General features: G+C 44.2%; 1 protein-coding gene across 1 annotated transcript in view; it reads right to left on the bottom strand.

The window, feature by feature from the left end:
• Window positions 1-16,424, bottom strand: part of dntt (deoxynucleotidyltransferase, terminal) — a 114,661-nt gene that overhangs the window by 60,490 nt on the left and 37,747 nt on the right. The window contains exon 8 of the mRNA XM_085478347.1: window positions 8,387-8,489. Coding sequence (XP_085334473.1) covers window positions 8,387-8,489 — 103 coding nt within the window. The remainder of the gene's footprint in view (window positions 1-8,386; window positions 8,490-16,424) is intronic.

The raw sequence follows: 16,424 nt of genomic DNA, 5'->3' as shown, positions 1-16,424 counted from the left end.
TGGGTATGTGGTCAACATGTTAGAAAATGGAGGTGAAGCAAATTCCAATCCGAACTCTGCATCCTTAGAGCTTAAACTAATGCTCAAAGAGTGGAAACGTTTGGAACTGAAAAATGGTCTCCTCTACAGAACCCGCAAATCAGGTGAAAATGTCACCTTTCAGCTTGTCGTCCCTGAGTCTTTAAGGTCCACCATTCTCACTTGCCTTCATGACGACATGGGGCATATGGGTTTGGAAAGAACCCTCGACTTGGTTAGGTCAAGATTTTATTGGCCTAAAATGGCAACTGATGTAGAGAGAAAGATTAAGTCTTGCGGACGTTGTGTTAGAAGAAAGACTCTTCCTGAAAGAGCAGCACCTCTTGTGAGTATCCAAACAACCCGTCCCATGGAACTGGTATGCATGGACTATTTATCCTTGGAGCCTGACAGTCACAACACCAAAGACATTCTGGTCATAACTGATCATTTCACCAAATACGCTGTTGCTATGCCAACAAAAGACCAAAAGGCTACAACAGTTGCGAAGTGTCTTTGGGAGCAGTTTCTGGTGCATTATGGTTTTCCTGAGCGCCTGCTTAGTGATCAGGGCAGGGATTTTGAGTCACAACTCATTAAAGAGCTCTGTGCCCTAGCTGGTATCACGAAGGTGCGCACCAGTCCTTATCATCCACGGGGAAACCCAGTTGAACGGTTCAACCGAACTCTTCTTGGCATGTTAGGAACTCTACAAGACAAAGAGAAAACTCATTGGCGCGATTATGTGAAACCACTAACTCACGCCTATAATTGCACCAAGAACGAGACCACTGGGTTTAGCCCATACGAGTTAATGTTTGGTCGCCAGCCGAGGCTTCCCGTGGATATTGCATTCTGCCTGCCAGTTAAAGATGGCTCTCCTACATCTCACTCTCAGTATGTGAGAGCTCTGAAGGCTCGCCTTCAAGAGAGCTATCAGATCGCTGCCAAAAACTCTCAGAAGGTTGCTGAACGGAATAAACGCCGTTTTGACAAAACTGTCAGGGAGTCAACTTTGGAGAAAGGTGATCAAGTGCTAGTGCGGAACCTGCGACTTCGGAATAAACACAAACTTGCAGATAAGTGGGAGTCAACCATGTACAGAGTGGTGGAAAAGATGGTAGACCTACCTGTGTATGTTGTACAGCCTATGAATGGAGATGGTCCTATTCGAACTCTTCACAGGGATCTCTTACTCCCTTGTGGTGACTTATCTGAAGCTGAGGAAGTTGACCAGGTCAAGCCAAAGAGTTGCAGGCCAAGAACGAGGCGCAGTCAGCCTCTGTTACTGGAGGAGCAATCAGAATCTGAAGACGACTCACCTGTCTATCCTAGGCAGTCTTCTGTCATTCCTGGAAAGTTGGTTCAGGTGTTTGAAATCCCGAAGAGACGACAGCAAACCGGAAAAACAGTACCGGAGGGTAGTTGTATACCAGCTACGCCAGCAGACTGTGTAAACCCTCAGCCTCAGAATGAGCCTTGCAGAGGCAGCTCCCCTTTGCTGCCTGCAGAGCCTGTAGGGGTACCTCCTGAAGTAGCTGAAGGAGAGGAGCCAGATGTTGTGGCTGAGCAACACCCTACTGAAGACGATGTAACTTTACCAACTATGACTAATCAAAAATCAGCTGTGGCCGAAGACAGCATTGATGTACCGTCCATTGATGTAGAGGCTCCTATAGCTACGGAAACCATTGATCTGAACCCACAAACCCCTGAGGTAGCTCTGGAGCATAAGGAAACTGTTGACAGTGGAGAAAAAAATGACCATGTTCGTAAGTCAGAAAGGACACGTCGACCACCAAGGCGCTTCCATTATCCTGAGTTGGGAAATCCCTTAATTTCCTTTGCGCAGAGCCTCATAGAGAGCTTTAACCAAGCACTTTATACAATAGGTGACTATGAGAGTTCATCTGTAGACCACAGCGTGACGCATGAAGGGGCTCATGCTGGGTCAAAGGGGGAGGGTGTAACCCATGTGAAATACAGGGCTGCAAAATCCCTTTTTGTAATCTAAGGCTATAGCCTGTTATTGTCACAAGGGGGCGCTGTGATGCAGTCTTGTGTTCTGACGACCTTGCGTCTAGTGCGCAGGAAGTATTACCTCTCTCTTCCTGTGAGATCTTCCCTCTGATGGCGGTCAAGTACGTGTCGGAGCGCATGGAAAAAGTATCTTGGTATGCAATACTGCAACCCGGTTAATGAGACCAGATTGTTTTACGTATAAATGCTAATAAGGTACTCTTTTATTAGGCCCCGAACTCTGACCACAAAGGGAATAACGTCTGTCAAGTTATTTGTGTCTGAAAATCCCGGTGAGTCACGTGCTTTCGTTAGCTACCTGTTAAGTTAGATAATGTATTTCACTAGCCGATTCAGCTCAGAAACCTTTGAACAAAAACCAATCGGGAGCTATGAGAATCTGGCGTGTTGTTTCACTTCTCCTGTTGTTCTTTACAGTGTGTTATAAGTGTTGAATGCTTTGAGCTAAACGATGCCGATGCTAGATGCGATGCTAGCTGTTAATAGCTGTTAGCCACCCCACCCCGCTGAAGCCATATTCCGATCGGGGAGGTATTCAAGTAGAAGCAATAGCTCTGTTTATATTAGAATGGTTATGTCTTAATAGATATGAGCATATTTCAAGTTTAATAGTATTTGCACTGAATTAAGTTACATTTGCTTGTAAGCCTTAAGGATGAATGTCACTTTCATTGCTATGACTGTTTACATTACAGTTTAAGCTGCTGATGTTCTTTGTTGTGATATAATTTTGATAAAATTGTTGATACTGGTACAAACAAGTTACTGTAACTCTTGTAACTTGGTAAGCTAAAGGGAATGCCATTTGTGATTAATACATTTGGAAAAGAAGTTAATGAGCTCATGTTAAGAACACAAAATGGGAAAAGAAATTGATTGTTCTGCACTGTTTGTGTAGATTGGTTTTTTTTAACTACTAGAAGAATTCTGGAGAACCACTGACGGCGAGAACAGCCCAAATGAGATCCTGGATGATCGTGAAATGGTGTGGCCAGCCATGCGATCGGATTGTGGGATTTGCCTGAGAAACTGATTCAAGCAACCCTGGATTACAGATAAGCCCTATGCACTACTTTTCCTACCCGGATAATAGGGTTTGCACACTGACAATTCCCCTACAGTACACCTGTTTGGGTTTTCAACGACTTTAAAGGACAATTCAGACTGGACAATTCAAACTTCACGACAGGAACACTTTAATCTGTTTCATTCATTCCAAAGAGCTCTGATACTGTTCAGTATAAATCTTCCATTTAAATGTCTTTGTTTTGTTTTGTTTTACATGTATTCACCTTTAAAATGCACTATTAGTGTGCAATTTGGGTTATTGTGTTGTATATGTATATAAATGGTACTGAGGCAATAAAGGTCCCAGTTATTCACTTCCAAGCCAACTCCTTTTGTGAGTCTCCAAAACAAAACCTCCTCCTGAACCTAGAAAGATGTCTAGGGTCTCTATTTGAAGTGAGAGTGTACTGGTCCGGAGTAGAGGCGCTACATAAGCATGAAACAGAACCCACAATATGTGATGTCATTGGGTTTATCAACCACAAACATATGGTTTATTAAACCAGATTTTGATAATTCATCTACTACCTGACTATTAAAAACTTTAAAAACTTGCAGATATGTTTTTGTGGTGGGGCGTGGTCTGCGGTGCCGTGCAGGGAGGGCGGACGCACCTGCACGGCATCCTTAATCACGCCCGCCTAGTTAAAAGCACGGGGACTGAGGGGTTTGGGGGTGTTGTGGTGTGGTGAGATGTAAATAAAGATGACTCTGAACGTTGCTCCGTGGTCCCGCCGTGTTTTATTCACGCCACATTGGTGCCGAAACCCAGGAGGCAGCACGGCGGGTCCATATCGGAGCCAGGGAATGGAGGAGCTGGCCCAGAGGGTGGCCGAAATGGCGGCCGCCCAGCGGGAGCAGGCGGCGGAGGTGCGTCGCCAGCAGGAAGAGCTGCAGGACCAGTCCGAGCGGCACCTGGAAAGGATTGGGGAGCTGGCGGCGCTGCTCTGGGCCTGGGCGCCACCCCCACAGGTGTGTCCCGAGGACAGTGAAGCGGTGGAGGAGCCGCGTGAGGCACCTCAGCAGCCGGAGGTGGCAGACGAGGCGCGCGGGGATCTGCGCCTGCCGGAAGAGGGGGAACAGCCAGGTGAAGGGCTGCTCCTGCCGGGAGTGGTGGATGAGCCGCTCCAACCGGAGGCGGCAGACGAGGTGCGCGAGGGTCTGCGCCGGTTGGAGAAAGAGGAGCTGCACGAGGGGCTGCTCGAGCCGGGAGTGGCGGCGGAGGGAGCAGTAGTGACGGAGGAGTCGCGCTATGGGCTGCTCCAGCAGGGAGCGACAGCGGTGACGGAGGGGCCGCGCAAGGAGCTGGAGGTCCCAGTGCCAGGGGAGCTTGCTCGAGTGGAACTGGCGAGCGAGGCGGGCGCCACGCTTGAGATCGCCGTGCTCGCCAGACCGGCCTCACCACCACCAGAGGCCTGTACACGCCACACCTCTGCCCAGCCACCTGTGAGCTCGGGCTCACGCTTGTGCCGGCCGCGCCGGGTGCACCTGTCACGTGTCCGACTTCCGAACCAGCTTTGCCTGCGCCGCTGGATTCGCGGGCGGCCGCCTGAACTCGCGCCGCCTGAACTCGCACCTCCCCGTCGCTTGGCCGGGGCCTGGGGGTGCCAGCTGTCCGGGCTGATTCCCTCTCCCACTGGCGGTGGGGGAGTAGGTTCGGCCGGATGGCTCCCCGGCCTCAATCGGGCGATGGGGGTATGTGGTGGGGCGTGGTCTGCGGTGCCGTGCAGGGAGGGCGGACGCACCTGCACGGCATCCTTAATCACGCCCGCCTAGTTAAAAACACGGGGACTGAGGGGTTTGGGGGTGTTGTGGTGTGGTGAGATGTAAATAAAGATGACTCTGAACGTTGCTCCGTGGTCCCGCCGTGTCTTATTCACGCCACAGTTTTAAAAATTGCAACATGGAGGACACAATCCATCCTCACTGCAAAAGCATCAGATGCTGCTGTTTCATAAAATCCACTGATTTTAGATTTGCAAGATATCCTTTGATGTTTAGTTTTGTTGCTATTTGGCTAGACATCTTGGTAACTACATGGTTCCATTTCATCACTGAAACAAATCGGTTAGGGCTGGGAAAACAGGTGGCTGATGTACTGTTCTTTTACCGTGCGCACTGAAAAATGATGTCAAATGTGCATCAACATATGACAGCAGTCAGTCCTGAGCAGGGATTCAGATGCAGTAACTTGGATACCAACGCAGGTTATTACTGATGACTTTGTCTTAAGACATTTTTCACGTGATGTCATATGTGCATTGCTTAAGAGTTGTCCAGCGTAGTGGAAGTGATACAGCCACAGAAAACAGACAACATTCACCTTCAAAGTAAAACTAAACCTTTTACTTTGAAGGAGTAGTTTCCAAGTGTTTGAGCTCTCCTAGCAACCATAGCAATTGCAAGGAAGTTTTCGACAACTGCTTGGGAAATACACATTTTTCCTAACCAGCTAATGGTTGCCAGGAGGTCACTGATTGGTCTCTAGGCCTGCATGACTCAGGCTTTAGCAACTGATTTCACAGCAACTGCCATCAAACTCCAACAACAATTTGCCAACGGGGGATAAATGTTTTTCCCTCAAGACCAGTGGTTGCCAGATGGTTGCAGACTAGGGTTGCCAACTCCCTGAAAAATAAATAAGGGACACCTCGTGGCCAGGGCCGGGCGACCCAGTTGTCTTCACCCTTCCCAGTGTGGTGAATTTTCTAGCTCTTTTTTTTGTGTGTGAAATTATTTTTTTAACCATTTGACTTGAAGTTGATTTAAGTACATGCATATTCTATTCTTTGTGATATGAACACATGTAAAACAAATGATCATTTAGCCATTTATTTTTAGCTCAAAATGACAACATTAACACAATAAAACAGGTCTCTTTCTTAAACAGAAGCCTGTCATGCTTAACTTTTGAGAATATAAGTAAATCTTTCTTTAAAAGAACTCTGTCCTGCTTAACTTAAAATAATAGAAAACAATAGAAAGAAAAATATTCTTGTAACAGTGCACATTTAGTGCATTTAGTACAATTGGCTTCAGTTGAGGTATTATTTCAGCTTTTCTAATGCTAATCAGCTGCTCCTGTTTGTAAACCCGCTTGTTCCCATGATTACGCATCTTAACTCATCATCATTATTCATCTATGTATTACTTTTATGTATTAGTCATCTATTTGTTGTAATCATCTATCCTTGCAGTTGTTTATTACACAAAATAAATTATATGATCACACTTCTGGCCACATAGCGCTGATATTCACTGCACATGCCCATATTAACTTTTTCCAGCCAGGTGTTTTCCTTTTCCCATTCTTCCCTTTCTCTGAGGGGAACAAACATTGCTGCTCTAATGCTGGGCTTACACTGTGCGGTTTTTGGCCCATTTTGAGCCGATTTTTGAGTGATCGGACCGATTTTGGCCTTCATCGTGCATCGTGTAGTATACGTGGGGTAACGAGAAGCGATTAACACCTCACGACCAGCTCCCGATCATCAATCGCTCGTGAAGGTGTCACCACAGGCGCTCACACTGCTCACGCGCAAACACGTAAACGTCGGTGAAAAAGACGGAGCAGCACAGCAGTGCAGCGTGTGATCTGGACACAAGCGATGGAGGCACTACTTGTAGAACTTCGAAAAGGCTCGGATGAGCTTTCCAATGTGGCCTCACAAAATGATCACGACCACAACAACCGTGAAAATAGTTGGATTTACATTGCTGCTCAATCACAGCTGCCTGATCAATGTTTTTCATTAGCAATTTAGCAAAGTTGATGGTGGTGGTGTGTGTCTGTGTGAGTGAAAGACAGAGAGAGAGAGGGAGAGCGACAGATTTTCTGTTATAACCTTCATGTTATGGAGGCACAGTGTGAGCACTCAGGTCGCATCAGAGCATCGGGCCGTATAGTGTGAGACCTGCATCGTGACCTACCAACGTCTAACCCCTGCGAGTCAATCGTGCAGTTTGAGCAAGAGCTGAATAACGTGACTGAAAAAATCGCAGTGTCTGCCCAGCTTTAGGTGTACTGTCGTCCGAGACTTGCACCGCAGTGTCGGCGTTTGTTTCCCTGTTGGCCATGCTTCTTGTTGTGGTCATCTGTTGTCTTCCGGTATTTTCTCCGTAAGCGACCTTTCCTCGACCAATGAGATGAGCGGTAATCTGAATTGTCATACTCGAATTGTCATAAGTGTGCTGTCAGCTCATTGGTCACAAAGCAGGAGAGGGGCTGGGAATTATGTTTTCAAACAAAGCGTTAATTCCATTAACATTTATAGACTACTTTTGATTCTCACTGTATTACGGGACAAAGTGCGTCCCTTATTAGCTCAATACGGGACGTGTACTTTTGTTTCGAAATACGGGACGATTCCGTATTTTAAGGGACGGTTGGCAACCCTATTGCAGACCAGCCTGTAGGCCTGGGTAGCTCCTTATTCTTTTGACCTTACAGCATCACGCTTCCATCATGGCAGACAAGATAACATGTGGTTAGAAATCACATGACTGCAGAACCTGAACTGAGCTATGAATAATCTCAGCAATCTAGGTTAAGACTTAATATAAGCATAATTACAGATGTCTGCAATGACGTATGAATCACGCCACCAGAATGTTAAAACAAACAAAAGCCTTCCACATTCTCACATTTCCCACACCGCCGACAGATAGCTGGCTTCAGTATCTCTATTACTCAGCATGCAGCAACAACAAGCACTTGTCTCAGCTGTGTCTATCACTGTTTTGGTGCTGCTCTGGAAACACTTGCCTTGTAGTCTGAACTACCGCTCGCACCTTCATGTATTTCCTTGGGAATTTTTGCATTTGCTCATTTTCCCCCCTCAAAGCCAACCTTGCGTTGTGCAGTCAATAAAGATGTTTTCTGTATTTGCATGTGCCTCATCACAGTGCAGTGGTGCGAGCTTGCTGTGCCACCATGGCCCAGGATGTAAGGTGGGTTTAATTAAAAAGGGATTGTTTATGAATGCAGGATATAGAAACACAGATGGACACCTAAACCAGTCTCAGTGATTTAACATCAAATGCAAAGCAGTGTTCAAACGTTGCTCTGAACTCCCGCTTATTAAAAATTTAACACACAGGCACTCCACAAACACAGGTTTCAAAAAAAATATTAGCATTGCTTTGTTTAGTCTATTGTTCCTCTCAAGAATATTGGATCTTTGTATTTACTTTAGCCTATAGTGTGTTCATTCAGGATACTAATACTATGCTTTAAGAAAGACCTAAACAACATACTTACTTGCTGTTTTAGTCTATCAATAACGCTGGTGAGAAGACGCTCCTCCTTCCCCAGTTGTGGTGTGGTCACGATAAAGTCTACATCGTGGCCAAAATCCTTCCCCCTGGAAACAAAGACATAGCACAGTTACCCACTCACTGTATCCTGGAAATAATGAAATGAATTACCTTTTAGTCATAGCATTTAACTGATGAAGAGGGAGGGTGGCAGACGGTGCTATTAAAAGAACAAGCCAAGCTAATGGCACTGTCTCTTTTTTTTCATTATTCAAACAAGTAATTTTTTCCCTTCAGTAGCTAAGTGTAAAAACCCTTTTTGTTGCCTCAGCTGTCAGAGCTTTAACTTTCATGAGAATCATCATTTTCTACTTGGATCGGTGTCATAAAGCGGACCCATATGGACCCTGAATAGGCTTGCACAATGCATTTACTCTGTCAGCACAACTGCACATAAGAGATGTTGCAGTACTGAGTGATTATCAAGTGATTATCTGGCAGAAGAAAAAGCTCTGGACAGAACCGCTGTATGGGCAGAAGATATGTGCACAAAAGGCATATCAAAGCTTCTGTCTGGCTCACTGGATCCATAGGCACTTGAGCAGAGAAGCAAGAAAAGCAAAAGCATCCCCATTATTTAATCAGGAGGAGCAAATGTAGTTTTTTTTTTCCTACCCTACTTTTCTGTCGCTTGAAAAGTAAATTATCATACACTTCTCTGCAGCGTTTTTATTAGAAGCCTATCCTTTTAAGTCACGGCACAGCAGCGAGTTATTCAGACTAATCAGAGGAAACGCGAGAAATATGCAGAAATCTATTGTAGACTTACTGAAATTTATCCCCGCTCAGAGGAAACCGTCCTGCACAGAAGTGAGCGTCACAACATTTGTTTATCAAAATCTTTTGAATGTCAAATAAGCGTGTTGCACTATGCGTAAATCTGTCACACCCAACCACACTAGGGAAGCCTGATCAAACAGTAAGGACTGTCAGGCTGACTGAGTGACCAAATTTAAACATGTGGACCCAAGCAAACACTGGGGTGCTGGTGTCACTGGTCAGTTTGTGTACACTTTGAGCAACTGTTTTTATTTCGATTTAGTTGTTGGCTTCTTCAGAATACACATGGTTCGGAGTTAGTACTAAACCCGGGCTTGATGGTGCGAATGCGGCGTGTAGATATTCTTTGGAAATTACAGTCCATATAGTCTAAGGTGCTTGGAAAGAAAAGCATCTGGACTTCTTTAAGTTACTTGAAGACATTTCACATCTCATCTGAGAAGCTTCTTCAGTTCTAAGGTCAAATGATGTTGAGTCCCAGATTTAAGCCCTAAGGGAGTGTCCAACAAAAGGGACACGGACCCCCTATTGATCCTCCATCTAATCACACGAGCCAAGGTGTGAAAACGGGTGTAGGTCACAATCAGCCAAGGTTTCGAGTGAACTCACTGTGAAACCTAGCCCCAACCTATCATGTGATTTCCTGAGGTCCATGTCCCTCTTGGGGGTCACTCTCATAGGACTTAAATCTGGAACTCTCCACCATTTGACCCTAGAACTGAAGAAGCTTCTTGGATGAGAGGTGAAACATCTTCAAGCAACTTAAAGAAGTCCAGATGCTTTTCTTTCCAAGCTCCTTAGACTACAATGACCTGGATGACTGAGAACCTTCACAGACATACAGTCCCATATAGTTTTCTAACTCCCAGCTATAGACTAATTTTCACTTTTTGTAATGGCCAGCAGGGGGTGACGTCAGTGAGAACTGCTGGTTGAGTCCAGCCGTATTGGAAACCTGCTCCTGTGAACTATGAGTCTACAGTCTCAGTTGCTCGTTTCAATTCTTACTAAATATAACAGGATTGAGGCAAAAAGCAGAATTAAGCAGGGTGTGCTTCACTATGCGACTGACACGTCAGTAGACTGTAAGTGTGCATTATCAACCGCAAACAAGCTTTGTGAGGTTTCACAATGAGACTAACCAAAGGGTGTTGTCACAGTGGTGGCACCGTTCCCCTTTGACTAAGCCTTGAGTTCTGGCATTTTTCCCATCTCTATATTATAATTTAATTTTTGTTTGTTTGATTGATTTTTGTTAGCAATAACTCACTGTAATATTAAAATCCAATTTAATTTTGGCTAGCAAAAAACTGCCATACAGGACACCAGCCTGTGAAGGGAATCATCTTTCCACGGCAACCTTGTGGCATTTCCAGGGGGCTTTATTATTTTCCCACTTATCAGAGACATAGAGATCAGAGAGCATTTGTTACTCTGATCACCTGCCTAATCTCCAGGAAACTGTCTCAACTTATTGAACAGGCTATTACTAGGAACCACTAAATTCATATCTTTGGTTATCAAAGCCATACGGTGACCACAGATATGCTGAAGAAAGTTTCGGTTCAAGAATTATTTCAGTTTTAATGTCTTCAGAAATTAGCATCTCCCTCTTTTTTTTGGCTGATTTTTGCTTTCTAAAACCCGGTTGCCTGTTTTCTGTTTGAGGACCACCCACTGTCCGATTTTCATACTTGAAGCTAAAAAACATTTTCAAAAAATTTTCATTATGAGTGAAACTGATTTGATACACACGGCAGGCCTACAGTTTAACACACATAGAGCTTATGTATTATTAGTTACATAAATCGACAGGATAAAAGAAGTGCGTGTACAAAAGTAGGAAGTATATTGCTGCCATTCATCAGACAGAAAGAAGACGTGGGATTATATAAGTTTATGCCTGTTTCTGCTTCTTTCAGAACATAAAATTTTAGTTACTTATATATATATATAAGACAGTACTATATATTGGGTATTTTGTTTTGTTATATATACATGTTCTATCTGTCTAACAGCCTTTTCACAATGTATATGGGGAGTGCTGGTCTGCATTAGTATATGAGTAGGTGATAGGTGTCAAAGTAATATCAGAGTGAAAGCCAGGAGCCATAGCTTCCCGGCAGAACTGTGCATCATAATTGGATGATCAATGTTATTCACCTGTAAGTGTTTTTTATGATGTGGCGGTCTGGTTTATGTACTATATTTCTGCATTGAGTATGCTATCTTATTACAGTTATATTACATTTACAATGTACATATGCAGTCATGCACATTATAATACTGATATATTGTTATCATATCCGTTTAATAGAAGGCACTTTGGACTGCCCCGTTATTTCCCAGGGGGTCGCAACAGCGAACAGATCTGCACATTTGATTTGGCACAGATTTTACACCAGATGCCTTTCCTGACATAACCCTCCCATTTATCCGGGCTCGGGACCAGCATGAGCAATATACGCTAGCTTGTGACCCACTCGAACTGGGTTTCATCATATCAATTTAGTAATATTTAATCATATATATCCATTATTATTTAACTTTCAAAACATAAACTGATGGGAATTTACGACTGTCCTTGAAAGGAGGTTTATATCTGTGCTTTGAAGCTCTTGAGAGGAGATCAATTTAGTGGCTGTGGCTGAGGTCCACTCCAGTTCCACCTGCTGATAATGCATTCCTCCTACGAGCAATATATTTATCATCCTCCAGCCAGTTAAGATCAGTCTGTGCTGTGCCAGGGTTTCAGAGGCGCTTCCAGTCAACACAATCACAAAAGCAGTTGGACACACCCACGTGTGCCTTACACCACGAGCAGCATCTGTGCTTACAATCATATTCACAGAAGCATATTCACTGCTTTGAGGTTTCCTTTAAAATTCTCAATGACGTATGTGTATCTACCAGTAATGATGCTCTGAGAGTACTTTGGCGTGCTCATTGGCATTCAAGCCAGACGATAATAAAATTAAGCCTTCAAGACAAACGATGAGCTGCTCAGAAGTGTAAATATGACTGCAAATGGGTTTGAATGTACGCCCTGCGATGGACTGGCCCACCTGTCCAAGGGGTTTTCCTTCCTTTCACACAGTGCATCCTGTCACAGGCTGCAGGATAACTCAAAAACAGCAGTCAGACAGAATGATGAAAAGAAACTGTGGGTTTCTGGCGATTATAGTAGCTTGTGTGTGTAGACACAAATACACAGAAACAAACCAGGGCTAAAGTTGTGCCCTCAAATAACAGAAGATACCCCCGACCGTCGTCAAGTTTAGCTCTGGCACTACCTGCCAGAAGGCCTTGCATTATTTCACCCTAATCATTGCCCAACACCCACTCACACACACCTACACACGCACACACAAAAGCTTTTGAAAAAACAACGAGCGAAAAATCCTACATACGTAAGCACCAGTGTCACAGCAAACAACAAAGCAAAGTGACAATGAATGTTGGGGGCGATACAGCTCTAAAGAAGCCTCTGCAGGCACGAGGCTCGGTGTTTGATCTCTCTTTGCTGCTGCTTGACAGCAGCGAGAGTGAAGAAAGGTGCAGAGGCTGTGAATGGCTTGCGGGAACGCTTCAAAGGTCACTGTGGCTAATTCAGGGAGCAAGGAAGTAATAGAAAACAGCCATTAGAGCTGCAGAAGGCATGATAATGTTAATGGTTAGCATTAGCAGTAGACAGCGTGTACCCCTGTGGCATTTACAGAATCGAGCACCTGGTTTACAGGTTCACTCTGCAGCTGCGTCTTTGGTAACACTTATTCAATTTGCCTTGTGAGCCTGTTTTATTTTGTATTAAATATCAAAAGCTGTTAAGTGAATTCATTTTAACACTTGTGTTTAGACTTTGCAGTATATACATACACATATATAGGCCTCGATGTGAAGAGTTGGCACTTCTTTAATGAGTTGACTGTTAGGACAGCGCTACTTGAGAATGCATCACAGATTTCCATCTGCTGACTGAGCAACTTTTGCCTATGAAATCTCCCAACACTCAGCTTTAATTGGCAAAGCTGAGATTCCACAACACTTCCAGCTCGTACAGTGCGCTTAAGTTGTTAAGTGAGTCTCGCTGTTAGCCTCTGCTGCGCCGGCAAAACCCACTCGAGTGCACTGCATAAATGTGTGCCGAGAATAGCAAAGAAACCAAAGCGGGAAGGAGACAGAGAGAGATCATCAGCATAAACTGGGTTTACCTCCTATCAGAGCTTAAGAACGACCTAATCTTGTCAAATAGTGGTTTTCCGTGTCTGTGTGTGTATGTGTGTGTGTGTTAGGGGATAACATGGGAAGGTTATTTTAGGGGAAGCGGCATTTACGCTTTTCAGCTCCCTCCCATTTGAGCATCAGTATGTGTCAGGTCAGTGCAGATAATTCAGCAGCAGTCAGCGGAAAGGCGGATGACAGCATGTCGTGCACATTCTTCCAGCATACCAGGGGTTCTCCTTCTTCTTCTTCGTCTCTGCCTTTAGCAGTGCAACTTCAGAGCTCTGTTCCTGTTTAGCATTGGACACCTACTCCTGCTCAGTGGGATGGATGGATGTGAAGATGTGGGTAAAAACAGAAGAATTGATAGGCGTTCGGGCACAGCTGCACGTCGATAAACACCTGGTTTGAATTTAGGCCATCTAGTCTTTTATCGCGTGAGGGAAAATGCTAAATTATTAAGTGTTACTGCACAAAGACAATGAAATACACATGGTTATTTACAGTTTTGTGTGGACGACATGACGACACGCATGAATAATACAGATCTGCGAAGTGTTAGGCTACGGGCGTCTGCAGGCTAAGCTCTGCAAAACTTAGGTCACAAAAAAGCAACCAGGCTTTGTTTGTGACTATGCATCATTTTCCCCTTCTATCAGCCTTCCCATCCACATTTCTTGCTAACACAGCAGTGCGAGGCGATAATCAGGAAGATATGAAATGAGAACAGGAAAAAGCAGCTAAGTGTGGCCTATTCTTCATGACCAGATGGCTTGTTTTGCTCTTTCCTCCCCTGCAAGCTGATAATGAGGTTTGTTTTAGAATCACGACACCCCGAACTAAGCCGATAAGGAATACTTATCTCAGCTGTTGTTCAAGGCAAACTGTGCGGTGGGACTCGGCGGCTGTTTGCGGATTTGAGAGGAGACACCAATGCCCCCCCCCCCTCATCAGTGTCACTTTGAGTCATATTCCAGACAATTTGATGTCCCTCAGTAGGGACTTGCCTGCCTCATACTGAAATAAACACAGTGTTCCGCTGACACTGCGTGAGCCTTCACATGCAGTTGTGGAAGAAGCTGTATTTTCAAGTGTAATCTATTTTTAATCCTCCCCTCCAACAAAACCGCTTTAAGACTTGTCACCCGCCTTCCACAGCTGTCCTTTCAATAAGGCTAATGTCAGTGGCATCAACAAATCCTCGCCACGCTGTTTCTCTCTGAAGTGGATGACAGCCTGAGTTTATTCCAGCACACGAGTTGTTTTGTGAAACTTTTGGGAGTCGTGGTATCTTTTTGTGCATCTTCTGCCGAGATGAAAGATTTGCCAGAGCCGGGTGCAGCTATTTAAGGAGGTATATAGGATATGCACATTTCCATTTTTGACAAGGGGTATCGGCTAGAAAGATGAAGCTAATAAGAGACTCTACACCAGGCTCAAAATTATAGGTAATTAAATCGAGCTTTGACAGGACTTTAGAAGGGAACATTTTCAAATATGTCACCGTGAAACGAGTAAGTGGATTATTAGTGGTACTGCTGGCATCTTAGAAAGCATATGAACTATTTTGGTGTAATAGACCTCATACTGCCTCCCACTGTGTTTAAACCATGTCTGGAGAATCAGCCTTTCAACAAGATAAAGGTAAATTACTTACTTGCTTCCTGATAATGCACAAGTTATCGTTCTTCAATTATAGCGCCGCATGATTCCAATTAGGTCTATCTCGCTCTCTCTCTCTCTCCAAAGTCTGCACCAAATATGGGGTGAAGTAAATGTGTGTTTCATTTCCCCGAATTTGAAGCCATAAAGGCGCTCTTGCAGGCCCCTTTACACTTTGCAGCAGACTCCTGGCCCATAAATCTTGAGCTGTTCCTCTCCCTCATTCTTGAAGTTAACTATCCATGATGCTCTAATCACCTTCCTCGACTCTCTTACCACATTTCCCCTCTGAGCAGTTATTTACATAATCAGACATCATTCCAGCTGTCATTTAACAATTTGAAGATTGGAGCGGTTTTTTTTCCTTGTGGATTTTCACAACATCCTTATTTAGGAAATTTGTGAATCTTTCCCATTTACACATTTGCCCACCCCTCCTGATTTCTTAGGTTGTTCTTGTTTTTTACATATTTGCCACATTTACATGCTTCAGATCATCAATCGAAATTTAATATTAGACAAAGATAACCCGAGTGAACACAAAAAGCAGTTTTTAAATGATGGTTTCATTTGTTTAAATAAAAAGTTATCCAAACTTACCTGGCCCTGTGTGAAAAAGCAGCTGCTCACTAGACCCGACACCTGGTTGCAAGATCCTGGGCAATCAAGTGTTTTTGATAACTGGGGATGAGTCTTTCACATCAGTGTGGAGGAATTTTGGTCTACTATTCTTTTCAGAATTGTTTTAATTCTTCCACCCTGGAAGGTTTAAGATCATGCCAAAAATCAGTCTGATTTAAGTACAGACTTTGACAAGGCCACTCCAAAACCTTCATCTTTTGGTGTGTTTTGGATTATTGTCCTGCTCCATAACCCAAGTGCGCTTGAGCTTCAGGGCATGAACTGGTAGAGAGCAGAAGTTATGGCTCCAGCAATTACAGCAAGTTGTCCTAAAGCAGGAAAACACACTACAACCACGGCTGGTATGATGTTCTTTTTATGAAATGCTGTGTTGGTTTTGTGCCAGATGTAAAGGGACTCAAAACTTCCAGAACGTCCAAAAGGTATTTGGTTTGTCAGTCCACAGAATTTTTTCCCAAAAGATTTTGCTTTGGAAATGTCCCATGCATGCCATTTTACCCAGCGTCTTTCTTTTTGTTGAATCATAAACAATGGCTTTAACTGAAGCAAGAGATGTCTGCAGTGCATTAGATGTTGTTCTGGGTTCTTTTGTGACTTCCTGATTCTTGGAATAATTTTAGTCAGCCCAACACTCCTGGGAAGGTTCACCACTGTTGCAAGTTTTCTCCATTTGTGAG

Source organism: Copadichromis virginalis, linkage group LG13, assembly GCF_057382275.1.
Source record: "Copadichromis virginalis isolate Kocher_CV1m ecotype Utaka linkage group LG13, C_Virginalis_male_GT1.1, whole genome shotgun sequence".
Classification (NCBI taxonomy): Eukaryota; Metazoa; Chordata; class Actinopteri; order Cichliformes; family Cichlidae; genus Copadichromis; species Copadichromis virginalis.
Note: the sequence above shows the minus strand (reverse complement) of the source record. Positions and strands in the feature narration are given on the sequence as shown.